Genomic DNA, 27,965 nt, shown 5'->3' with positions numbered 1-27,965 from the left:
TCAGGACTGGAAATATCTGGAATTGGACATGTCATGCCTGCAGTTAGAAAATTGTGATGCAGATTTAACATTTCTACTTACAAGTCTCACACAAATGTTTTAATGAAGCTTTACTGAATCAGAAACTACCTTTCCTATACCCAGCTGCAAGACACATAGGGGTTTAAGAACTATGCATGGCTGGTTTCACTGCATTCTGACTGAGCACACTTCACTAACACTTGCATATTTGGAGCCACACAAGGAAAGTTTTTTTTTTCCCTGAAGCGGAAGAAGAAATTAGATCCTGGTTGTTTATATTCCAGTTTGGACATAAACAAAACCCTTCCCATGACCTTAGAATTAACCCTAACTCTTTAAACTATTAGCGACTTCTGCTTGAGAACCGAATATACAATTGGTTACTCACTTAACCTGCCTACCACATGCTGGTAATTAACTCTATATGAGGGTTTATTACAGAAAAGTCTTCAAAAAAGCTCTGCCACAGATTTACATTGATTGTAATTAAGGTCGATTATTGTTTAAATGTAGTCAGATAAACTCCAGCTGGAAAATGACTTTTCTTCCAAACCTTTTCCCAGAACCCTTCTGTGTAAGTCATTAGTAAACTGAAATCAACATTCATACTAACATTATTTTTCTCCATTGTTTTGTATGTTAGATATAACCCTGAAAAAATGCTAAAGTGTGAATAGGTAGTGGTATAGGTACTTTATATTTTTTACTTTGTCCCACAGATGATAAAAAGCAAGTCACAATAAGAAAAGAAGGGGAGCATCTCTATCACTTTCATTCAATATATATTTAAAGACTGAAAAATCATAACAATCCTAATGTCGATATTCTACACAACAAAAATGTCTTTTGTGTTTTCTGATTGGAAAAACTCCACAGAACCTGATGATTGTTTCTCATAGGGCATCTGGGAGGAGGCTAAGGGAAGACTCATCTCAGAGGTCCTGGTGTGTGACCAAAATACTTCATATACAGCCCTGTAGCAATTGTGCACAGTTCTGCCGTGTGGAAAAACAGCTAATAATTTGGCAGTTTCCAATCTCGGATGAAATAAAGGTTGACTGAAAGCAAAAAAAAGGCACAGAAGACAAACAGGCAGGCAAACAGACAGATGCAGAGCAATATGCAGTGTCCTAGGCTTCCAAACTGATGATATGCTGATGCATAATGTACGGTATTTGTTGGGTTTTCACTGTATCATGTTTTTATAGTAAACATTAATCTCCATCGTAAAAAATGAAATACAAATCTATTAATCTTTCTCGCAATTAAGGAGAAACGGAAACAAGCTCTGTTAGGTAATGAAATATCTCCCCCTTTGAGGAACCATTTACTGCTTTATCCTGCTGAGAGATATGGCCTTGTTTCCTTCCAGCTTTTATTGTGGTCATTCCCCATTAGGAATGTTTTAAACTGTGCAACTACACACGGGTGGATCCTGGTAGAATGGTTTAACTGTGTTATAGAAAGCTTTGAAGCTGAGCAGCGTGCCTTAATGAAGTAACTGTGGAATCTGTCTGCAGACAGAGTCTGTTAGGAGCCCTGAGAGGATTAGAATTCCGAACAGGAACTCGTCTCAATCCCATACTGAGAACAAACACCACCAGACAGCCAGTAATGGATGGGTAACAATGCCAGACATACCCTATCATTAGCCAACAATATGCATGTAGACATCCAAATGCATCCAAAGTTAAAATTAGATAAACAAATATCACCATTGTGCCTTAATTATAATTTCAGTGTGACTGTAAGCGGGACTTTAAAGTAGGATCCACTGAAGGATTGCCTTGAAGGCAGTTTGTTTACTCCTCCATGTTACTTTTAAAGCAGCTAATTATAATCAACACTAGAAGAAATGCCAACTAATATCCTTATGCAATGTGTTCCTCAATTTCGTGAGATTCTTGTACAACTAGTTGTACACTAAGAAGCAAGACTGATGCTCAACCACTATTTTGCGACCAGCATTTTCGTTTGCAGTTACTGATATTGAATTTGGGAACGTTCCGATCTGAAAAAAGAAATATGCATGAAAAACAAAAAACAAAAAGGTATGTTTTTAAAATTTAAGGGGATTACCACAAAGTTGCAAGTGGAATTGTTAAATTGTTAATGTTTTCTTCTGATACGTCAAACAAGATCCATCTACTTAAATTACTTTTTGGGACATTCTAAATTTGTATAACCTATGAATAATCTGTTATATAATTCAAAACTGCCCCATATAGGAGGACTATGGGTGCCAATATTTGGGGGGCTGATCGCAAACTAAGTGAACTGAACACCATGTCCAGAATAAACACACCACTGTAGTCACATTACTATTTGTAATGCTTTCACATCACACAAGCTGTTCATACTTGCACAGAGCAAAAAACAATTTGGTGAGGTTCCAAACCTTTATTAAAAGCTTTATTTTTTCCCGAAACTTCTGTTTGTTAAAAATAATTTCCTACTAAGTCCAGCTGCTAATAGATATTGGATCATTCTTAACATCTGTTCTCAATTATTCTACAAACAACAAAAAAAAGTACTACAATCATAAATAATATGATAAATTATTAACTGATTCTTGTTGAATACAGCCATGAAAGCAAGCATTTCTTTGTGGGAGGCAAGAAAGTAGAATATTGGTATGGTACCCCAACAATTTTGTAACTGCCATTAAAGAATTTAGCATAGTTTGTCTTGGAATTCTAGCAATTAATAATATTTGAAAAACAACCTTAAAGCTCTTAATATAAGTCTCTATTTCAGATATTTCTCTAGTTCTTTAAAAGCGCAGAACTGGGTATTATATAGAAAGGTACAACAAACTGTAGATGTTCTCTCCTGCAGGCCCCAACATGTTAGCTGTCCTACTACCAGACACTGTCATTGGGCTAATGAATGCAGCCTGTACTTTGGCATGTCCTGATAGATCCTAGCTGCTTACTGCAGTGGGTTCCTGAAAACCTACAATGACGTCTTTTGATGCTCTGTTGAGACAGGCTGTTCAATGCCATTAAGCAAGAAACCTGTGGTGTGTTCCTCTGCAAGATAAATTGGCTCGATCAAGCTAATGATCACACAGACTTATTAATAGCACTTAAGGACATAGCTTTTGCTGTGCCTTACTAGATTCAGCCTTCCTTCTACATGAAGATACTAAATCACATGCCTTCTATTGCTCAGGCTATTTGGACCTCCTCTTCACTCTAGCTATGCAGGTTTGAGACCCCCATAAATATTATTATTACTACCCATAATGAAAAGAGAGGCTTCCGTTTATGAAGCAGTTCTCATACCAAAATATTCCAAAGCTCTTAGGAGTTGATCCACTTCCTCCACCGAAAAGTGCAGCAATTGCCAGTGCAATGCCTGGAAGCTATTATGTGCCTGAAGCCCCACTATATAGCAGATCAGGTGGAGAAATGAGAAATTACTCCGCCAGTGGAATTACAGAGGAAAATTAGAGAGGCCAGATATCCTGAAGTGGGCTTTATGAGGGTACTGGGGTTAACACCTCTCCCTGTGCAAACAATGCCGTGAACTCAAAAGTATGAAAACAAAGCCCTGGTATGCAGATTTGGCTATCATTATATTATATACCAATATATGCATAGCAGCAGCAAAACGCTACAAACTGTAAATGGGGGTGTTAATGTTCTAATTATAGACATGAATCCAGACCCAGAAAACAAGCAATAATGAAACTGCACACCATCTGATGGCAGCATTACTAGACTGCTACACTTTACTTATAGTATTATGAATTATGATACCTTTTAAATGTTAATAGGGAGCAATTATTTAACAAGAAGATACTAAGACGATTATGTCCTCATGACTAGTTAGTTAATACAAATCTACAGCAACTAAATGAAATATGATGAGAGAGGGAATAACAGCAGATTAGCAATGAACATTGCACTCTTAGTTAATAGGTATATTTATCAGAATTGCACTACTTGGAAATGACTGGTTTCTTCTGATTAGAGAAGGATCACCTCATTGCTGAATTTTGCTATTTATTTTTTAGTCATTGCACTAACTCATTTAAGACTTTAATCTGTTGCTTAAATGTTGAGTGATATTTGTATAGGGTCTCTCTCTCAATCACTAAATCTTTGAAGTGCTGCCTCTTCATTCCTACTGTTAGCTCCGCAGTCTCGTAACAAATATGGTCAGACCACTGATGATGAAAGGAGTCTGAGTGGTTATGCATTGTAATACTGTTTAGAATGTGCATTCACTTTCCAACATCTCACTTGCTGTGAGTACAGAACTCAATTAGTTCTTTCGGAAGACTGTTGTGTTTCTTTGATGGGAAATCTAAGGTGAACACAGAAAAAAAACCATTTTGGATTCTTTCTTCATGCTGCATCAGAGCTGGTTTTAAAAGATTCAGAATCTCAATGTTAATAACAATTTTGAATTACCGAAAAAAATTGGGGGGAGTGGGAAATAGAAATGCATCTACCTTGTTTTTTAAGCTTCCAACAGCTTAGTGTCAGAAAGAATGTACAGAAATGTAAAAGAGGAAGGGAATACTTCACATTGCTACTGGTAACAGGGATAATTCGTATTAGGCTTAAGACTTATTATGTCAGAAAAAAATTTTTTTTGTGCTTACAGTATGTAGCACTAGACATAGAAAACTGCAAAAGTATGTGAGCATGCTGCACATTTACAAATGTACAGGTTTATTCTCATTGTAGCCTGAATCTATACACCAGTGAGGGAAAAAAACATTTTAACCATATATTGCATAATGGAGTTTTCATGTTCTGAATGACGACAGGTTATTTATATACAATCAGTTTCTCTTTTTTGGTGTGATTTAGGTTCTGGCTGAAGATCTAGCTAGCTTATGTCACGGATGTGATCATAGCTTTGTACCACAAGGTGGGCAGCATTATGTCTTAGAGGAATCAGAAGTTTAAGGAAGCCACCACAAATTCCCAGGAAATAAGGGGTGATTCTCATAAAGCTGCTCCAGTCAAATCATTGACACTCATTACTGTTTTCTTAAGGCTGATCTATTTCTGGAACTCCTTCGGGGCAATGACGTGTGTGAATGAGTGGTGCTTTATATTGTGGTAGAGTGAATGCCAGCAGGAACAAGCAACCATCTGACCTAAGAAAACATCTAAGGAAGTTAGGTGAAACAGAGTTGCAAGCCAAGTCTCACATTTTGAAATGTTTATTTATGTTTTCTCCCAGGGGCCAATCGAATTCCATAGTCTGAAGTACCAGCATATAGTTCTTCAGGGTTTTTGAGTCTGTGCTCTGTTTCCGAATGGGATACAGTCTTTCAAAGTAAAGAAAAGGAACAGAAACAAAAAGGGGCTTAGGGCAGGATAGGGGAAATAGGGAGCTAAGAAAAACACAGTTTACTTTTGCATTTCAAACGTCAAAACCTGAGGAAAAATATCCACACTGAAAATTCAGCTAGTGTGTAAATACACGCACCAGAAATCATTCATCCTTGTCCACTGCTATATCCCTACCTTCTACATTTTACATTTATCCTTAGCTGATATAAAGATAACTGTTGGGATTTTCTCTTTTCAGTTTATGCAATGGTCCATTATGGTTGTTAAAGGACATAAAGAATGCTTCACATTTCTGATGCAGAGCTAAGCTTTCCTATCAGTTTACTACCCTGAAATGCTGTGGTCAGATTTGCCAGGAAAGCCCTATTAGAAAGAAAAAGGGATTTATCGGCGCTATCTTACATTCACTTTGCATTAACTACCTGGGACTGCACCTCCCCCTATAATAACACAATAGAAAAAATAAATCATACAAAGCGTTCTCCTAAAAGAAGGATGGAGGAAAAAAAAACATACTAAGTTTAAACATCATCACAGATATGTACTTCAAAAATGCTTAGGTTGATCCTGTGAAAACTAGTAAGAAATAATGATTTTGACTAATTTGAAAAAGGGGAGCAACCAACTATTTCTTTCATATCCCAGTTATCAGCAGCTTGGTGACTTTGGTGACTTGCTCAGCTTAATTCACAACTGAGTCCATTGAAGGCTACAATAAAAGTCAATGAACTTTAAAACAAATATTGCTTAAGCATTCCTAATGACTTATCTGATGGAGGTAGGAGGGAAGCAGAGAGAGAAAAAGTTTCACTTTGGCCCCGGCAGACAATACATCAGTGAATGACCTCACTATCAGAAACAGCTGGGGAGCAGGCAGCCACAAAGTCCAAATAAGGAAAGTTGTTTAATGCCTCAAATCCTTTCCCAGTTAGCTCATTTGACTTTTCCCAACATTCTGAGCAGTAATTGGAGAGGTCAGACTCTGCAATTCATCAGGATTCCCAGCGTTGAGTAAGGCTGGGCAGACCCCTTGCGATCTCACTCTTTTATCTCAGTCTGGTAAAAAATGTTTATCCAGAGGGGGCTGAACTATTAGTAGGAAATGGTTCATGGAAATTAAAGACCCTAGCAGTGACAAAGGCACAGACTTTTAACAAGCCATGTTATAAACAGACTTCTTCAGAGATGCATTGTGTAGGGTACTATGGAGTTTGGCACAGTTTTCATGTAGCCAGATACTGTATACTGTACATATGCCTTGCTTTTCACGGTGTTCTATTCATACTTAAATGTGTTTTGGATTCAGTCTTAGAAGTTAATTTCATAAAATTTATTTGCTTTAGTTTCCAAATTACTGTCATTTGAAAAAAAAAACTTTACATTGAATCCATTATTTTTTAATATTTTCTTTAGGAAGCTAAAGAAGATTATATAGGGAATATAACCCCATATGTGCTACACAGACACCATTGTCAGTAAGAATGTTAGAAATAGTAAAGAAACTCTGTAGCATTCAAGTAATATGAACTGAGGGCAGACTTTTCTTTCTGTAACTAAAACATAAATCAGAGAAAAATTAGTAATTTGGCTAACATGAATTAAAATGTACATCCGTTTTGGAGAACCCTGCACTGAATCACTGCTAGTTTCTGGATCTCTGTCTGTGGGGAATACTGTGTGAAAGGAGCCTGAAGACGAAACAGGCCAGATGTGAATAATCTCACTCCTCCAAACAGTTGACTGCAGACGGCTGATATTTTAACGTGACCGAATCTTTGGTTTTGATTAAAATTAAAAGAATTGATCAATGAAAAGTAGAAGACTTCATAGGTTAAGGGAAACTTTAACATATGTAATATCAGTGCATTATAGATGATTATAGATGATTGTTGGTCAATTTTCTATTGCAATTCTAGTTCCACTCAAGTTTTTTCAGTTTTTTTTAGTCTTGACAATGGGGCAGAACCAGGGCATGTGTCAGAACATTATAATATGTACAACATCCTTGTATGAATGGTTAACGATTTTGTTGTAGCAAATATTGTGTTATATCAGCTGACAATTGCATGGATATTGAAATTAAATTTCGACTTATGGCTGATAATGTACAGTACCAATCCCATTAGAACAGTCACCATACAAAGACGATATTTACTTCTTTTTAAGTGAAGCTTCTCTGAAGAACTGAAAAGATTTTCTCTTTTATTATTTATTCCAACTCCAGACTGCAAAAGGAATACTCAAGAACTCCTATAGTAACTGCAAAGACTGAATGTAAGGCTACAGAGAATTTCAAACAATTTTCCTGCTCAGCGATCAGCACAGTGATGGGTATCTAAGCTTGCATTCCTGGAAATGTATTGTTTGCACAGGTTGAAGAAAGACATGTGCAATGGTCCCAAGGTTTGCCTTACTTGGCTATACTTCTTATATTTGTACAAGTTTGGATTCCAAGATGACAACTGATAAGATTTATTACAGATCTTAACAACCACAGTAAAACCCACATATTTCAACTTCTTTTAGTTAATTAATAAAACAGATGTACCAGAGACGATTGATTCAGAAATGTCATATACAGTATTTATATGAACGTTGTGTATACATGTTGTCATTTTTAAATGTCACATTATTAACTAATCAAAAAATGTTCACTAGCGAGTATCTGAAAACATAGAAAACATAACAAAGGAATGTTAATAGAAAATGATAAAAAAAAACTTTACTTGAAATTCTGATCTACAGTAAATTGCTATCTAGTTATAACTACTATAATTACTTTACTTAAATGAAATAGAAAGCAAAGTCACATTTTATACTCTGGGAGAAAAGAAAAATCAGAACTAATGTTATTTTGGTGAACTCAGATCTTATATACAGTTATAAATAAAAATTGTCACTTCGTCAACATATGTTTCCTTAGATAGCTTGGGAAAGTTCAGCAGAGATTTATTATAATACACTTCAAAATCCCATTTAACTCAGACCCTGGAACTGCCAGGTTCCGCTGCATATAGGATCTCTATTTATTACAGCAACAGGATTTAAATAAACCGATTCAAAATGATAAAGCTTATATCAATAAGTGACTGGGCACAAGCTATTTCCATTTTAAATAGGGAACATATTGGTTTGTTGATTGGAGTGGTAGAATTAAATCTGTGGAGAATGAGTTCTGCTTCAACAATCTGCAGGCTAGTCCAGGGAAACCAGGAAACTGGCTGTGTAAGGGACAAGCCATATCCTGGTAGACATATGTCCACCACTCAAGCCCAGGACTATCACATCCATCTGTTCCATTTGGATAATTCTTTTCATCCTTCAGTGCCAATAGCACAGGAAATTCCAGGAAGAACTTGAAGATCTCTGTACAAATCAGCATGGCAAGAAAGACCTTCACACGTAAACTCAACTTTAATACAGGCATAAGTAAAAGTCCAGGTGCTGGTCGTGGCTTAACTGATTTTTGAAAAAGAACAGTAAAATAAAACACTCCACTGTGACTGTCACATATTTTATAGCCCTGATAAACGTGGCAATGCATTCAATTAAATGAATGTTAAAATGTAACAAACACAGGGAAACTTGAGTTATACAACACACTTCAAGTTTACACACTTCAATACACTTCAAGTCTTTGAGGCCGTGCTAAAGGCGGCCTCTGGTGCTTGCCCTAGTGTCACTACACCTCTTCATAGAAAAATCCTTCACATCACGCATTAGCAGAATATCTGTAGTGTGGGCTGTGTATGAAAACAATCTTAGAGGCTGTTGAGGAATAAATGGTGGGTGTGTCTCTGACTGTGGAGCTGTTCAAGCCATCCAGTGGGACACTGTAAATGTGAAATGATATATAGAGGGGTCTTGTTTAATACAAAAATGCCTTTGGTGCAGATGTGAGGCAACCTTACTGCCCTTAAGAACTTGAAGAAAGAACAGCTACGAATGAGAGAGCCATTTGGTCTGTATTTTATCCAAGGATCTCAAAGAGACATTTCTTGATAAATGCCAGAGTACCAGCTTTGATGATATACTGTAGCTTGGTAGTCTACTACTGACTCTCATATCAGCAACATACAGAAGGTGACAATTGTTCCCTTCCCGCAGGCCAGTCCAGCATGTTGATTTGACAGCCGGACAGTGCAAGACAATGAAGTGTTAGGATTACAATAAAGCAAGTCGAAAACAATGTCTTGGTATGACCAATTTTTTTATCATGACCTGAGTCCAGTTGAACACCTGTGGGACAAACGTGTCAACATCATCGACAAGAGACAAACAGCTCTGGACAACAGGCTCCTGCTGGCTGCAGCCGAGCAGGAAGTGCGACGGAACATCCCACAGTAGTCTGTCAGAGGCTGATCAGGACTGTGAGTCAGCACGACCTGTGTTTTATTAGTCCACTGGGAAGTAATATCTGATACTGGTTTTGTAATGTTTTCATTTGTCAGTTTGTCATATTTCATAAAATAAATTTAACGTGTATTTTCTGTTATTTTGTTTCATACGCCTATTTAAAATATTTGGTAAAATCCATTAGATCTGATTGATGCTTTTTGTTCCTTTTAGCATTTCCAGCCAAGATTACCTTTCCAGGAAAGATATTTTAAAATATTTTTTCTTAGATGCTGGGGAATGTTAAAGGGGCATCAAATTAATATTGTAAAATCCCTGTCCATTGGTGAAGTATCATGTTATCAGTCTTGTCAGTGATGAATATAAGGAACTTCCCCAAAACAGTTAGTCTTAATCTGTCTAGCAAAGACTTTGCAGAAGCTTCTTTTCTCCCATGGGAAAAAAAGCAGAAAAACAATAACAGATAATCCCACTTAACACTGTAGGATGTGTGACCATTTAAAGTATATTTATGGGAATACAACTACAGTGTTAAAAAAACAGATGAAAACTTGGTTAAAGCAGCCAATCTAATATTTGTTATTAAAAAAATCCCAGCAGCATTAAATTCATCCTTCAAAGAGGAAAGTTCATGTGCGAAAGTTCTAGAATTTAGAATGCCACATAGTTCATATTCGACATATTGTATACTGTGCACATTCAATTAAAACATATCACAGATATTATTATGTTTAGAACTTTGTCTTGATAAAAGTAGTCATGACAGATTATTGAAATCTGTTTGGTTGCAGTTGTCTATTTTAAATACCTGAACAAATTTTAAAAAGCACAGCATATATACAATATTCTAGCAATATTTTTGATATGATTTAATTGAGTGTGTCCTGTATATGTAAGTAACCTCAAGAGGAAATTTGAAATTCTGACTGACTATGAGAGATTTCATCACATGCAATGCTATTCAACAGGAAAGCAAGACAGCTTCAAGAATGAAATATGTTATACCCTGTCAGTCATGACAGACATTATCTTAACAGAGCCTGACAGAAATTACAGTTCATAAAAAGACAGGGTGAGGCGACCAGAACAACAGCAACAGAGTTTTAACAGTAAAGCAGTGTTTCCTTGTATCTTTGGAAAATCACACAATTTTCAGAGGCGCCAATTATTACCAATGAATTGATAATTTTCACCTACTGTAGAAACTAGAAAAATTAGACAACAGCAGAAAAAAATATTGCTAGCAGTATGTACTCAGTACAATTGAGTACTCAGTGTACTGAGTAAAATGTACTCAGTACAATTTATTAATTAAAAATCATGTACTTACATGCAACAATTACATGTGATTAACACATACAGTACCTTATAAAATATTCTTCCTATAAATTGTATACACATATACAGAGTGCACCTAGTCCTTTTAACATTTTTAACAAGAAACAGTGGTAACTTACTTTTGCTGCTCCAATTTGCTCCTTACGGAACTTCTCCAGTGGAGTGATCAGAACATCATCTGCATTCTGGACCTGAAATCGGAGTAACATTTGTCAATGTTCATCTACTAATGGGACAAAAAAATCATCAGAATCTTAATTTTATTTAGTTCCTAAATACAGGGTTATTGATTGAAAGTTTAACATGTTACTTTGTTGTGCAGTGAACTTTCATAATCGGAGACTATAAAGTATCAACCAGAGATAAATTTCACACTAAAAACTAAAAATTAAAGAATAAAAACTCATCCTCTTAGTTATGGTGAAACCACAGTTTCTAAACCTAAATCACACACCTGAAGTAGGTTTTATAGCTGAAATTTCTTTTTAATTTTTTGGGGAACTAATTTCTACTTGTCCCTTATATATTTTTTATATTCGAGTCCTGCCTATAGGTGTACAAAATAGAGAACAACCACATCATAGTATCAAGCAGAAATGAGGTAACAAAACAATTTCATTAGCACGGTGAGTTCCCTTATTTCTACGTCACGAAACTCTTGGTGTGGTTACATTATACTCACTCACTGCTAATGTTACAACTTGTTGGGATGTGGTGAAAGTTTAAAAAAATGTATATTTGCATAGGTTTCATCTGCAGGCACTTGGAATGTATCCTCTATAGGATATCTACTCCCAATTTCTTTTCCTATACAAACTGCATTCCAATAAAAAAACAGGTGCTCTAATCGGTATATTGGGAAATCAGCAAAAAGGTTGTATCCCAGGATGCAATAAATGATAGGAGTAAATGGCCCACTTTTTACAGGGTAAATATCAATCTTGCCTTACCCACAGGAAATAACATTTATAGCAGTAGAAGGAAGAGCTTCATACATTCGCAGAGCATGTTTAAATTTAGATAGATGGAACCATATCTCAGTAGATGTTTCTAGAGAAAAACATTGAGTAAACGCAGAGCGCTCAAAAAGGGTCATGGAGGATTTTCACAGACTTGCTCGGTGCTGATGAAGATAGAAGGTGAAATATTGCATCAATTACTGTGGACAAACTGCCGCGCCACGTAAAAATTCAAATGGTTTATTAATCTGCCTGTGGTGGTTTTTAGATAGACTCTCTGATGCCTCCTCAGAGATCAAGTGCAGACAACACATTTGTTATGCAGTTGCACAGAGCTGTCTCAAGTGACAGAGCACTTTGGCTGATTTAGTGAGTGATTCTGTATCGGGAGTGCAGGTGATAAACTGGGACCCGAGCTCTATAATACAGCAATAATAACAGTTCTAATTTTAGAGGTGCATTGGTCTTATGCAGTATCATTTTCCTTGCCACCACCCTCTCTGCTTTCTCAAGTGCTTGTTATTATAAATGTGGATTACCCAGACCCATAAATCACAGCCAGTGGATGTTTTCATAGTTACAAAATACCTTTTCCACTGGATATCTAAACGTCTGCCAGGATTACATTTCACTTTTCAGGCTCCTATCCAGAGAATGTGATTATAGTTGATCTGCCCGGCCATCAGATTTTTAAACAATGGTAAACCAAAACTCTTGTTTTTATAAAGCTTTTTTTTCCCAGAAATGACAGGGTGACCAGATTTAAATTGGCTTAAACTAAGTCAGACTTGAATAGACTGTTGCAAATACATTGATGAAAACAGTTTAAAACTGGTTTTCTAGCAGAAACCTTTGCATATCATCATCTATGTCCAATTCTGCTTACATATACTGTCCTAAAATTGAATGTCCCTCTTTGTACTTTGAATTACACATCCAAATGAATCACATGTAATTCAATTACACAGTTAAGAACTGAGAAGCTCAAATCCAGGCTTGAGAACAGGAGTTGAGGTTTGTGATGAAAAAAAACGTTTCCGTAAAACAAATATTTTTTTCAATTGCTATTCTTAAGATCATAAAGACAACATTACTGTACAGTACAGCATAAGATAAAAAGGTATGATTTTACAACAATCATACAGTTTACTATGTGATAGCTTCTTCACTGGTCTGTTTTACTTAAGATTTTCTAAATCTCAGTGAAACCAACGCCAATTTTTCTAGTATATAACGTTATAAGTATTTATCTGTATTTTACTGTAAGTGTTCATGTAGGAAAATGGTACAAACCTTTTATATTTTATTAAAATAACCAGAGGCAACAACAACAACTTCATCTTGTTCAAGGAACAAGCCAGTACTGCAAATCTGTGTCTCTCTTTAGGGCCTAAATCAAGGGTCTCTCAAACTTTTATCTCTTGTGGACCTCTTTATAAGAGGTCATTCTCAGTAATAACTTCCAGTTTTAGAACAAGGTAAAATTAAGTTAAAATATATTACTCTTAGAAACAGGATATTCAAAGAAGCTCTGTCCATAACAGATCCACTATGTGAGAGTGTTTTACACATTGCTGAGTTTTGTGGTAAAAGGTTTTGCATTGTTTCAGGGGACCCCCTAGGTAGACTCTAAAGACCCTCTGGGGTCCCCAGACTCCTGGTGGAGACCACTGGTCTAATAGCTTTTGGAATTTAAATCTGTTTTCGGGAGACCATTACCTAAATAACTTTCAACTTCCAAATGACTCCAAGTAAGCTTTCATACATACTACACTATGTAGACTCTGTCCAATGAATTACACAAACAGTACTTAACAACAGCCCTTACTTTTTTTACCCTGTAGGGGAAGAAATGTAATGGTTTTCAGTTGTGCTTCTGTTAGCTTACCCAGTATGAGGTTATATGCAATGTTGTGAGCACAAATTCAACGTAGTTATTTTTAGAGTGACTGCCAAGAATACAGAAACTTGTCAACTTATATTCAGATAGAAAGCTGCCGAAATGCAAACTTACAGTACAACACACACATTTCTTTTGTTAAGAACAGGTTTATTATTTCTTGGCCACATAAATATGCCAATGTTTAAGGAAGTGAAATTACAGTCTTTCGACAGCTGTCTCAAAATTACAGAGTAGCCAAGTTAGGCGAATAAGCTATAAGATAGTGACAGTGTAGTTATACCCATCCATCATGCAAACTATTGAAATGAATTACAAGTTGTAAGGTATAAGAGAAGTGTCCTTTCAACAAAACTCAGAAATCACTAGCAAAGTGAACTATGCATTAACTTTTATAAAAATCAATACATTTTAGTAAGTTATTGTTAAATTAATTAGTAAACAATGTTAACAATGTCAGGCGTATCTTTCATATCTAAATACAAGAGTAATAAAATAAGCAAAAAAAAAAACTCAATAATGAATGTATAAACACTTCTGTGGAACCTTGCACTAATATGTACAACCAGAATATCACAACAAAATATTGCTAGTGACCCACTGTGAACAATTTCATGTTAACAATAAGCAATAGTTAATGAGGCACTGTAATTGAGGGGCTTATAATAAAGTCCTAAAAGGGAATAAATAATTTATTCTGTGTGACATATACTAAACTATTATACTAAATTTTGGTATATACTATTAATTGATAATATATATTTAATAGATACTATTTAGTATATACTATACTAAAATTACTCCTATAAAAGAGTAAATAAAGATTGGATTGACTTAAAGTTTATTTGTGGTTCTAAATTTAAAAGTGGAATCATATATTCACACTGAATAACAGCCAAGTTATTTTTCGTACAATCTCAGGCATCTGTAACCAGTTAACTAAAGCCTAAGATTAACTGAAAACTCACTTTCGGGTTTGATGACCAATCAACCATTTTTAAATAAATAGGGATAAATCAAAACCCCATGGTTGTATTACCTCACTGTTTTGTGCAAATAAACCCAAAACACAACAACTACTGGCAAACACTTCAAAATTCAGAACAATGGACGTTTATGAGAAACAAAAATATTTTGCCTTTGTAAAATATTTTCCATTTTTTGTGAAATCTATTCGACACAAAATGAAATCTAACACAGAATGGAGTTTGTCATACCTTTCTCTAAGAATGTACTGGTGAAGTATTACAAATTCCTCTTCATTTGTCTGTTAAACACAGTGAAAAGCATTGGGCCTGCTCACAAATTCCCCATGATGTTTTGATGTACATAATTCACCTCCTTTGTTCATAATTCATGAAATGGCATGACAATAAAACAGAAAATCCAAAGTTCTAAAAAAACTATCCAAAAATGGCAAGGAGCTGTTCACGCAGACAAAAAAAGTAACCTGATCAGACTGATCTGCTGACTCAGTCAAGAATGTTTAAAGCATTTTCTTGAATAGCTCATATATATTTATTTCCATAGTTGCTAAAATTCAGGTGCATACAATTATCTAGGTAACTGAAATGATTAAAATTTAAAGTTTTCTGCACAATATGTATAACTCTGAAGTGGACTGTTCACTAATGTTCACTGAATATTCAAACTAGTTTTTCTATATGCAGTTTTCTAAAACACTAACTTCAAGAAGAGATACATTTGTAATTCTGCGGTGAAGTTCTTTCTTCAAGATTATTACCGTCATTTTGCTGATATAATCAAAAATAGAATTTCAGAATACACCTAGTTATCAGACCATCATTATTAGAGCTAACAACTCTGGCAAAAATGGAAGTCCAAAATGACCCAAGTCGTTCATGACTAAAACATCCTGAAATCTGTGATTCTACTGAATTTGTTTTTTAGCCAGAAAATCAGTACAAATTAAAAAGATGCTCATCAAGTAGCAGAATGAAATTCAAAACAATATGAAAGTGAAATAAAAACATACAAAAGTGTTTTATACTAATATCAGTACTTAGTATTTTAATTTACAAAAGTATTACCTGACATTTGTTTCTATTAACAAAATCCTTTAAAGATTGTGCTCATGAACATAGTTCAAATATATGTTACACATTGTTAATTAATTTATGTACAGTAAGTAACCTTATATGAATCTAAGGTAGACAGATTAAGGTATGCAGAGTTTTACAAACTGTTCAAAAATTCTATATGACACTGTGAAATATTCTTGAAGAAGCATTGACACTGACAAAGAAAATGTGTCAGTATGAAGAAAGGGGGTTAATTTATTTTCCTTATCCAACTTAATAAGAAAATAAATAAAAAATAAAAAGCTCAAATCCCGCAAAAGACACCCTACATATAGTTTACCATATGTTTTTACCAGTAGTTTTGGCAACAGTACATAAAATAACATTCTTTCGGAGGAAATGCTCTCATTTACTATAAAATAATAATGCTATAATTAGCAGCATTCAAAAGCTAGCCACGCAGATTAGAAAAACATATTATTATATACACAAGTTCCTTTTATATACTTTCCCAGGAACTTAAGTGCTGGCTTCGAGTCACATATAAGAATTACCAAAAATAAGTTCCACATGCCTTAACTGAGCTTGTTGCTTTTCTTGCCAAATTCAGTCCAGGCTATAAACTTAAAAGGCCAAGTCCACAGATGTCAACCAACCTTCACACAATGGAATTATACACGCCTAAACAGCTCTACATGTGAGGTCTGTGATCTCGCCGGGTTTATAGTATTTAATTCAGCTGCAGCAATAGCAATGGTTACAGGTGTTTGTTGAGGAGAAGGAATGTCTTGTTTTTCTCTATATATTTAATTTTGTTTTTCAGATATATTTCTGATTTGCAGGATTTCATTTTCCCCCCTAATAAATGTCAACGGTCTGAAAGCAGTCTCATTTTTCATCGAGACACTTTACATTTAAGGGCAGATCATGTATGAATAACATTTCAAAGATTCTGAAGGTCATTTTTTAGTGGTTCAGTAGTTTTTAGTATCATTCAATACAATAAAATTTGGTTAGACAGCCCTGCAATATCACCCTGCAACTCCACAGCTGGCAACCCACTGAAGCTCAGCAGGTTTGAACCTGGCCAGTACCTGGATGGGAGACCTCCTGGGAAAGCTAAGGTTGCTGTTGGAGGTGTTTGAGTGACCAGTTGGGAGTGCACACCCTGCAGTCTGTATGAATCCTAAAGCCCCAGTATAGAGATAGAGATACTACAGTATATTGTCAAAAAGGTGCCATCCCTTCAGATGAAATGTAAAACGAGGTCCTGACTCTCCATGGTCATTAAGAAAGAGCAGGGGTGTCATCCCGCTGTCATGGCCAAATTGAACTGGCTTCTCTCTGTTCTCCTTCCCACTGACAGCTGGTGTGTGGTGAGCATACTGGTGTACTTTGGCTGCCGTTACATCATCCAAGTGGGGCTGCACATTGGTGGTGGTGGAGGGGATCCCCATTACCTCTAAAGCATTCCGAGTGGAATGTCCAGAAAAGCACTATTTAACTATAAGGAAATTATTATTGTTGTATAAAAACCTGCTAATTCAATGCCAGTAATTGGTAGATGTGTCAGAAATGTGATGTTAAAAAATACATTTGTCCCCAATCTCCCTATTTTCCCAACTTCAGTGTCAGTCCATGCTTAGTGGTTTACAGAAGAAGGGCTGCAGTTATTTAATGTGCCACAATTCTGTATTTTATTAATAATAATGTCAGATTACAAACCACTTCTTAAGTGCTCATTCAATTTCTCAGCCACATCAAGATCAAATTCTCTCTGGTATTTTCCATCTTAAGGAATTTATATTACAGAGAAAGGGGTGTTACCCAAATTTCGACAAGCTAACACCAAATTAAATCCTTTCCCTCCACAGTCTGTGGTCATTGAACCATCTTTACTAGACATGGAAATAAGTTCCCTAACTACTGGTTCTGCAATGTTTTTTGCAATATACTTCAAATTATATTTCAGTAGTTTGGTCAAACTCAAATTGATGTGTATTTATAGTGTATTTAAAGTGTATTTTGCAAAATTCACCTGGCTGAGGAAACAGCAACCTGACCAAAGTTATACACCTCACCTCAAACACACTCTGCAAAGAATGAGCCAGGGAGCTGTTTCAAGAGTGAAGATAAGGTGGTGGGAGGGATGTGAGAAAAATGTGCAGAAGGGTGCTCAGAAAGAGAGATATCAATGTGTAAGAGAGTGGAAGTGGAAGAGCCTGACGCCTTTTCAAACGTCTGTGTAAAAACTAATGTGAGGTTAAAAAGGTACCGTGAAGCACAAAATGCAGTAGCTTCACTAAAGCTTTATAAATATACAAGGGGGACTGTCCTTTGAAGAGAAATGTGTTCACTGCACAACAGAAGAAGGAGGCAGTTCTGGCAAGTACAAAGCTAAGGAGTGGTAAAACTGTGGCTTTTTAGAAGCAGCTCTGACACTTTCACTGACACTGAAGTTTTTTTTTTAAACCTTGACATAAAAAGAGCTCAGGGATGTAGGGATGTTTTTAATTGAAGCATTTATCATCCTTAAGGGGTTTGACAATGTCACCAGCAACTGTTTGGAATTAGCAAAAAACAACCAGTTAAAAAGTCAGGCTGCAGCTCTCCTTTGTAGAGATCTTTCCCCAGTGTCTCATTAACACAGTTCTTCTAATCTCAGGAACAATCATTTCCTTTCTTTACCTTTGTCAGCTTGCTGATATTGAATGTCACAGGTCAGGCCTAGTAGTAAAATTGATAGTAAAAAGTACACATTGTAATGATGTAACATCTAGGACTAGGGTTAGTTATTGTTTCTCACTTCCACTTTCATTTGAAACCAATTCCATATTCCAGTTCCAATTTCCATTCCTCTTTTGATTAACTGATGAAAAGGGAACAGGAATTGTTTCTGGGAATTTAATTTAAAAAGGAAATGGGATTAGAGTATGAAAGAAGTAATATAACCTAACAGTGGTCACATCTATCCACACAGAAGTGATAACAGGATTACGCAAAACTCATGGAAATATATACATAGAGGAATTAAAATGCAACAAATGTGTTTTCAGTAGCATTTATTGCATGTAATGTTTTCAAGTATATTTAATCAGTTTACAATCCTAGTAAAAAATAATCACTCATTTTGATAGCTCAAACAGATTAAAATTTCTTTAAATAAATGATCATCACCAAAAGAAACCACATTAATGATATGTATTCAGATATGTTTATTTTTCACAAGAACATATTTACAAGGATTTGCATTAATGCATCCACAAATCATTTCATTGTAATATATTTTTTTTAATATGTCATTTCATTTTAAACCATTTGTCAACCTTGCTGTTATAGTTTCAGAATGGGTGTGCCCATGTCTTGCAGTAGTTAATGGGTTGCACTGGTTGGTGCCTCACTGACCAAATCAAATATGAAGTCTGACCTAAGCATTTAAGATTGGCATTGAAGGCCTCTGGCTCAAACTGTGCTTGGGTTTAGATTTGCATTCAAAGCCCAATTCTAAATCAATTATTTTCTAAAAATGCCCAAAGAAACTCTCTGCTCATAGATGGCCTTGGACTTCACACTGCACCATCAACTGATAACCATAGCAACGACACAACCTTAGATTGAAGTTAGACTGTTTATCTGTTTCCACATGTATTTCTCTAATCAAAGCTAGCCTCAAACTTGTAAACATCTGCTTTCAAAGGAGGAAACTGATGGAATAAAATTGCACATGCTGCACATTAACCTTCATTTACTGATATACAATATGAACATACAGTATATAAATTATTTTGTATGGTTTCTTTTTTATTTCACATAGTTTCTGCTTGCTGTTTTGTTTTTGCAGCACATTAATAGAATATGTTCGTTCTTTACTTTTGTAAAACATTACTACTCTGGAAAAGAATGAGTTTTTCTACTATTTTCAATTATACAGGCTGCACTGTTATGTGTCTTTGCAATGGAAAGAGTCTGGTTGACAAACTACAGGTGAAGATGAATGAAGTCTTCCATAGCTGGATAGGGTGTGTAATTCTGAGTATTATGGAGAACAACAACTTGATATATACTCCTCTTAGGAAGCTATTAAGTGCAGAAATCAGGCAAAGGAAAACACATTTTAAAGGCTCCAACTTCAAACGCATTCCCTTAAGTACGAGAACACTGCCACTGCTATGACCAGAGGCTCTAGGATGTCATCAAAATGTTTCTGCACAAAACATTTTTAAATCATGATGAATCCTTGCCGTTTTCCCTGCTAAAGAAGCAGTCAACAAAGGAATTTACAAAGCAACTCTCGGGATAGAGGTATTTAATAAGTCTCTCCTAAAATAACACTCTTGGGCTCCTGGCAAGACAACTGCAATGCACACCCGAGCTGGAATGGGATTCAATATCTGGCAGGCAGCCAAGGAACATACAATAAAACTCTTCATGCCTGACAAATCCCGCAGATTTTCTGTTACTAGCATGGCAAATGCATTTTTTAATAGGCTGGTAGGCCCCTACCTTAAATATGTTAGTTAATAATCTTCCAAATAAGCTTGGGGTTTTTAATTTGAGACACATGGATTCCTGTTCAGGAGCAAAATGTAAACGTCACTGATCAATTCATTCACTTAACAAGTTTTTTGTTTTCAATATGCACAATTGAATCCAGATGTCTGACAGGAGTTTCAGTTCCTATAGCTAACTGAGCTGTCAGGAGGTTCAGGTTCACACCGAACGGTGACGTAGTTCACATCCTGAACAGACAGCGTTCTCAGCAAATTTCTCAATCATCAAAATGTCATTGGTCTCGATGTGCTGCACAGCAAGATGAAATTGAATTTCCTCTTGATCCAGACTGGAACCTGTGATGAGTGGTTAACTGGGTGTGTACCTGTCATAGGCATATGTCATTATAGTCCCTACCACGTTGCAAAAAGGACACGAAAATCCATATTATCTGTTATAATACTAATAATGTTTTGTCACCTATTTGTACTGGGAAAATGGGAGTCTTTTCATCTTTAACTGGATAACTGAGTGAGTCTGAGAGCCACAAAGCCAAAGGGTGTTTGAAGCCTATCATTTATGAAAATCAAATTAGGATCTTCTTTATATCCATGACATTTAACCTTGTTTCAAATGGAAATGAACTGTTAACACACTTACTACCACCTATACAACGGAACAACTATTGTATTTTCCTAAGGTTATTTTTTGATGAAACAGTTCTGAGCTCTTCCTATATTGAAATCTATCAAACCAGAAGGTTTCACTTTTAATAGTCTATTTTCTCCCCAGAAAAATGATTTTTTACAATTGCTTTTTGATAATGAAAAGGAAAGAGAACTAAGGTAACATAAAAGATTAGAAGTGTGCTGAAGCCTGCCAATGTAAATGATGGTGTCTGGAAAAAAGGTTTTTTTTTTCCATTGAATTAATCTTTTATACGAGATTTCCATTTTTTATGTGGTGAATCTTTTTTTTTGTCACCTGTCTGGATTACATCAAGTAGTGATTAAAATCTCTAAGGCTAACTATGCTTTACTAAAGAAATCAAACTAATGAAGCACAGATTTCATAACTGTATCTCTATAGTTTATCTCTTGCATAGAGGATTTTTTAATCAATTACCACTATTTTTGTGAACATATTTTCAGTGTCTAAAATAAAATGAGTACGGCAAAGAAATTATGCATTGTGATGTACGAGGCTCATCTTTTGTAATGCTGAAAATATGTGACAATCTGAATTAAATAACTTCTCCTCCCATAACATGCAGGCCACATATCGATCATCACCGAAATGCAGTTAATGTGTATGCTATTATTTATCAAGCTAATGGATATGATAAGCCAGATTTAAATCCTGGTCACATTCTGAACCAATAAAATGGAATAATTTGTTTAGCTGGTATAGGCTTAACTGGTTACCCTGCACATCTGTAAACTATTACAATGCAACTGCATGAATGCAAATCACCAATAATACATAATATTAACACAAAAAGTTCTTCATGTTAACCATATATTGCTGATATCAGAAATTAGAAACAAAATATACTGAAAACAAAATGCAAAATCCAATGAAGAACAAGAGAGTTATTCTCATTGGTCAGACCTCAAGTTATTAACATTGTTTGAAATAATATTTTATACTTTAAGAAGCTTTAGAGAACATACAAAGAGCAAAGTGAGAACGTTGTTTTAGTGAACTCTTTTTTGAAGGGTTGGAGCCAGTGTTTAATTTATTCTTGAGCATGCACACCACGTAACACACATTTACAAATAGCAAATATACTGTACTGAATTCAAAGAGATATGGAAAACCCATGCAGGAGCCTATAGTAGAACACAAAACCAAGGATCACAGTTATACATCTCAGAATGGATACCTGTTGAAATCAATTCTCTCGTGAATTTGTTGATTAATTCTATTCCCAAGAATCTGATAAAAAGTCTGCACACAAACCTTCAGAGAATTCCTGCAGGGCCCAGAGCAAAACAGGAAGAAGCATTATTAGCATTCAGTTACCTTGGATGCGATTAGAACTGAAGAGCATAAGAAAGGTTACAAATAAGGGAAGGCCATTTGTCCTGTCTAGCCTGTATGTTAGTAGTAACTTAAGCTAAGTAGTTAGTAACTAATTTATCCAAGAATCTCATCCATCCTTTTCTTGGAAGAAGCCAGGATATTGGTTTGAGCAACATGACTAGGCAAATTGTTCCATATTCTTACAACCCTTTGGGTAAAGTGCCTTCTGTTTTTGGTTTTAAATGCACTTTCATGTTGTTTCCACTTGCGTCCTCTGGTTAATGGTTCAGTGTTCATTCTTGGTTGATTTTTTTTTCTGGTTCTATTTGTTTGTTTTTTTTGCTGCATCTACAGTACAGTGTTGGCTAATTCTCCTAATTTGGTATGGTCAGCAAACATGACTAGTTTTCTAACTATACCACAATCTAGATTTTGATAAGAAAAGCATGCAACCTAGTACAGCTGCCTGTGGTACTGCACCAATTACTGTGCATCACCCCAATCTGAGTATTCAATACTCAAAATGTGTATTTGAGCAACTGGCCACATTGGGCAAACTTCAAACAACAACATAAAGCAGCACACAATACATAAAATTATTCCAGAGGGATGAAACCTATTTGTCCATAAGCAACTAAGTATTCAGCTGTATATATAAAAATGCAAAGCTCAGCAGCAAGGGTCAACCCAATTAGTTTATCATTATGATAAATGCATTTGTCATGGAGAAAATGCCTCTCTCTAGTGGCAATCTGGCTTAATTAAGACAACAGCCATACAAACTGAGGTAACAGTAAACTTTTTGCCTCCACAGTTAATAGTGCAGTAAACCTCCTCTCAAACACGGGGGGATTGCAGTATGTTCTTCCAACATTGAGAAAGGTAATTAACGATAGGGGAATGTGGCCACACAAAGTCCCCCGTTATCACTATAAAAACCGACTTTTTACGCAATATTTTACCAAGAGGCTTTTAACAATTCAAGAATAAAAACACATTCAAAAGCATGTATATCTGATAACAATGTTGCATAATAACACTAAATCAAGCATACCCAGTTTGTTATTCACCTTACTAAATACTGTAACGAGAAAACAAACTCAGTGCAGCCACGTGAATGTCGACGGGTGCAAAAGTTGTTTGCGAGTGCGGACTGGGCACTCATGGACGCCGAGGCGCTGACGCTAGCATGCACAGTGTTTTCTCTGAATTGTTCGCCTGGTAGACTCAAAAACCCCATTATCCTGACCGAGTGAAGTTGGCAATATCAAAATCCCAAGGTCACCAGTTTCCGCTGTTTTCGCTTTCAGTATCACCGCTGGTTGATAACGTGATAACTTCAGTAGACACGATGAGGGGATAACACACTACAAATTGTAACAAAGACACCGAAGTACGGTGCAGTACTTGGCCTGTCGAATCCCCGTGAATCGCAAGAGTAGCGAGAAAGTGGACTGGGAAGGCAGTAGACGCTGGCAGCAACATGAAACTGCCCGGGAACGCCGCGGGAAAGCCCAGATATGAGAAAAATGCTAGACCTTGACCGCGGGCATGCAGACTGGCGGAATCCATTTCAGTGATCAACCTGCTTTATAGAGCTCGGGATATTGTTGGCCACGTTTATTTCAGCGCGTTATAGCGAAACCATGCTGGAGCCGGACTTATATTCACTTCTCAATCTTTTACTAATAATGGCACAAAATATTATCAAGAGATCACAGTGTGAACCCGGTGTTTTTAAGTATCCTTCAGTACCTGTTCTGCCTTATCTATTCGAGATTCTTCATTGTTATTATTTTGTCGGGAAAAACTAGAACCTTGTAGGTCTAGCTGCATGTTTAAAGAAATAACTACAAAATAAAAAGAAAGCTGTGTACCTTTCAAATTCCACATTACAGAGAGTGAGCTGACCCTTGTTATACAGTATCTGACCTACTTTCTGTGTTTTTTCTTTATTCTGTTCTCTGCTTGCCCCATTAGCACTGACAGAATGCTCCCCGCTACCAAAGCTTTTAAAAGCTGGCTCCTTCCTACGAAAGACAAGGGTGAAATGCCCATTCTTGGCACTGCAGCCGAGATGAAAGCTTGCTCTGTGCTCCAGTTTGACAAGTCAGCAATCTAATGCCAGACTGAAACCGAGTATTTAATAAATGGATGGTACTGGAAGAGAGTGGAATGTTTTTCTTGTTCAAAATCCTGTTTGTTTGCCGTTGTGCTCTTGAGGGGGGAGAGGGTACAGCAAGGGTGGGGAGGCATTATTTTAAAGCTTGCCACATGTTCTTGCTTGGAGGTCATGATGCCAAATTTAGCATTTCCGTGGAAACTGTGTTGCAGAATGAACTTTTACTTCATAATCCCCTCTAATGGTAAAAAGTGAAGAGAAAAAAAATCCCAGTTATGTTAGACTATACGTGCAGTTTGTCATTATTCCCTGCAAGAGTACTGACCCTTACACCAGCATCTGTTTTCTGAAGTTCCCTTTCCCATAACATTCAGAATCCACAATTGCTGAGATGCAATCTTCTGTAATGGACTTTCTAAACTACACACAGCAATTTCAAAAGCCTGTAAATTCTGGTCAGTTTGCATTTTTCAAAATGACAAAATTTTACATACTGTACGATCATACCAAAAAAGTGTCGAAACCCAAAACACTTCAAACTGATTTTTTCCTTTTCTGGGTATATGATTGACAGCAAATTAAATTAAAACAAAAGGCACCGTGAAATGAATCCTGGACGGCAAGCAAATTGTCTTCTTCCTTTTTAAAATCATATCTTCTTTTAAGTGCAGAACTATTTGTATTTGAACAAACAAACCACAAAAAACCCCTCAAAATATCAGATTGTGTGGAACAAAATGAAATCAAAATGCTTACCAGTCTCCTTCTTTCTTCTTCTACTGTATTTAAAAGCTGAGAAAATTCTTTGAAAGACTGAGCTGGAAGATAAAAATAGTAAGCTTTAATTAGGAGGTTTGCACTCACATAAGATCAGAGTGATATCTAGAGTAGTTAGTGTTCAGTGGGGCATGTTTTCTCAGTTCGTAACATCACAGTTTTCTTAATACAGTTTTCTTTGTATTACTTCAGTAAAGGTCATGCTGAGATAAAACAGATTGCTTGAATATTTATTTATAGAGATGGGAAGCATTGAGATTCAGTGGGAATTTATGAAAACTTTTAGCCAAAAGTCTATGAGAGGATGTCACCATCACAAGTGATAAAAAGGAAACCATCTTTAGGCACATTGGATTTGTTGATAGCAAGCAATGTGTTTATATACAATATACTGTATCACAAAAATGAAAGGAGATAAAAGCAGATCAGCCATCCAACTAGCTGGGATCAATTTCCTGCATCAAAGCCTGGCAATGCAAACTAGAAGGACAAAAACGATCTTTAGCCCAAACAAACTACTTGCTTTTCTGCCTTGGTGGTCCAGCTACCATTAACTGAAATGGCCTATGAGTCAGGGATGGAATGAGGGGGCAAGATAAAAAAAAATGTAGGGAAAGTCATTTTGGAAAATAATAGGATTTCTTCTCTTTGACAGAACGACAATGCGGACAATTGTTTCCTTAATGGTGAAATTTTAGACAAGAGTTTCCTAAACTGTTGCCCCTGAAGTGAACAGAAATGTGTTATATTGCGCACACTCCTAAGTTATACAACAGACTTCCTAGCACACTGGACACATTATGAATTCCACCTACATTCATTGCTGCATTAAAAAAAATAAAAATAAAATGTCCGTATTGCTTTGAAAAGGTACCCGAGTCCATTTTCTATTAATAAACAAAATGATTTTTATCTCCTTACATTTGTTATCACTAGTTTCTTCTATTCGATCACATTCGGAGTAACCCCACAATATCAGATATACTACTGTATAGTATTTAAAATGTTTAAGTTTTGTATACTGCAGTGGATAGGATTTTTATCTGATGCTGAATAAAATATAAAGCTTTGCTTGCTGTTTGAAAATGAAAACCTTTTCTATTGCTGAACAAAAAAAGGTAATCTCTTGTTCCTTGCTTTGGTAGCTTGTTCTTAAACATCAAGGCTAAACACCCTGATGACTTCAGCATTTTCAATTTGGCCATTTGTTGAGCAGTACTGCTTATTTCTGTTCACGCAGTCAGACACCTAGAAAGTCAGAGTACCTTAAGTTAAAAGTTGCAATTGCTGATTTGAAATTATAAACATTAAACAAATGACCTATTGTTATAACAGCATTTTGTTTGTGCTAATGCTGTTTTTGTATTACCAGGAAGACGCCATTACTAGTATCCCTTTCCTGCTGCCAACTAGCTAAAACTTTCCTGCTCTGTGACATTGTAAGATGTGTCTGTACTATGCGCCTCCTATGAGGAATGATCTCTGGCTTTGATGCCTCACTGTTTTGTTAAATGAGAGATCAGATAGGAACCCTCAAATGGCCAGCCTTTCAGTCCTTATGCAAAGCAGCCACTTATCAGACTTACTCACAGGTCTTAATGCCAACTCAACAACATCATTACAGGCAATTAGCCAGGCTGGCACCAGTGCCCACACAACATTTGAAAAACAACTTTTCGTTATTTGTACTATGAAGTTGGAAGGAATGAGCAATGAATATGCAGGAGTGAACCTACAAGTCACTTGGCCTAAAACCAATTTGAGATCTCCCTTTTAAATTACAGAAAGGTCATGTGGAGGGGAAGGGCCAGAGATGGAATGGTTGCTGTGCCAAGATTAGACACTAAAGACAGGAAATGGTAGTCCAGCTGGATTACTGTACGCATATAATTTACAGGCTAATGGGAAAAGTGAAGTGCAGTCCCTTGATGTGATTTGCACTCTCAGAACTTTAAAAGCTCACAAACTATGATATCGTTACCTATTGGGGTTTACAAAAAATACTGAAATGACCAAAATAGACCGAGCAGGATAATCAACATGTAAAATTATCACAACCCATCAGACTGTAAAGATTATGCCAACAATATACCCGAGCAGTTGGTATGATTAGAAGCACTCAGATGTTTGGTCTCTAGGTCTCTGTTTTTGGTGAAAACAGTAATAAGTCAGGCACACTGGGTTAAACAAATATTTATTAATAATGACAATAATGCACAATAAACAACAACACAAAATATACGACATACCAGTTACTCTACTTATAAACAAGACATCTCAGATGCCTAAGCCCTGGCCAACCAGAAAAACCCAAGACTGCTACCAATTATTCAACAATCCAATATAACACCTACACAGGCCAACAAGAGAGTTAAACCTGGCTTCTAAAATAAACAGAATATGACCTACAGTTAAATATCTCCCTCTATAAATATGGATGCTACAAAGTGAATGGGAAACCTATCTCCATATTCTAAAAGTGCATTCACTAACCAGGAGATGCCATTTTTGACCTAGGGATTCTCCATATAGGAAATAAGAATTTCCTAAAAGCAATAGTAGGGCACGCTCTCTTAACAAGGTTCAAATACTTAACTCGAACCTGGTCTTAAAAAT

The 27,965-nt window shown here is 36.1% G+C and overlaps 1 protein-coding gene across 2 annotated transcripts in view; it reads right to left on the bottom strand.

The window, feature by feature from the left end:
• The window catches only part of arhgap42a (Rho GTPase activating protein 42a), a 72,440-nt gene that overhangs the window by 20,839 nt on the left and 23,636 nt on the right, over positions 1-27,965 (bottom strand). For both annotated transcript variants that reach the window (XM_088639024.1, XM_088639025.1), the window contains exons 3-4: positions 25,329-25,390; positions 11,153-11,224 (exon numbers count right to left, since the gene is read on the bottom strand). In XM_088639024.1, coding sequence (XP_088495150.1) covers positions 11,153-11,224; positions 25,329-25,390 — 134 coding nt within the window. The remainder of the gene's footprint in view (positions 1-11,152; positions 11,225-25,328; positions 25,391-27,965) is intronic.

Source organism: Lepisosteus platostomus, chromosome 7 (assembly GCF_059453375.1).
Source record: "Lepisosteus platostomus isolate fLepPlt1 chromosome 7, fLepPlt1.hap1, whole genome shotgun sequence".
Lineage (NCBI taxonomy): Eukaryota > Metazoa > Chordata > Actinopteri > Semionotiformes > Lepisosteidae > Lepisosteus > Lepisosteus platostomus.
The sequence above is the reverse complement of the archived record's forward strand: the minus strand, read 5'-3'. Positions and strand labels throughout refer to the sequence as shown.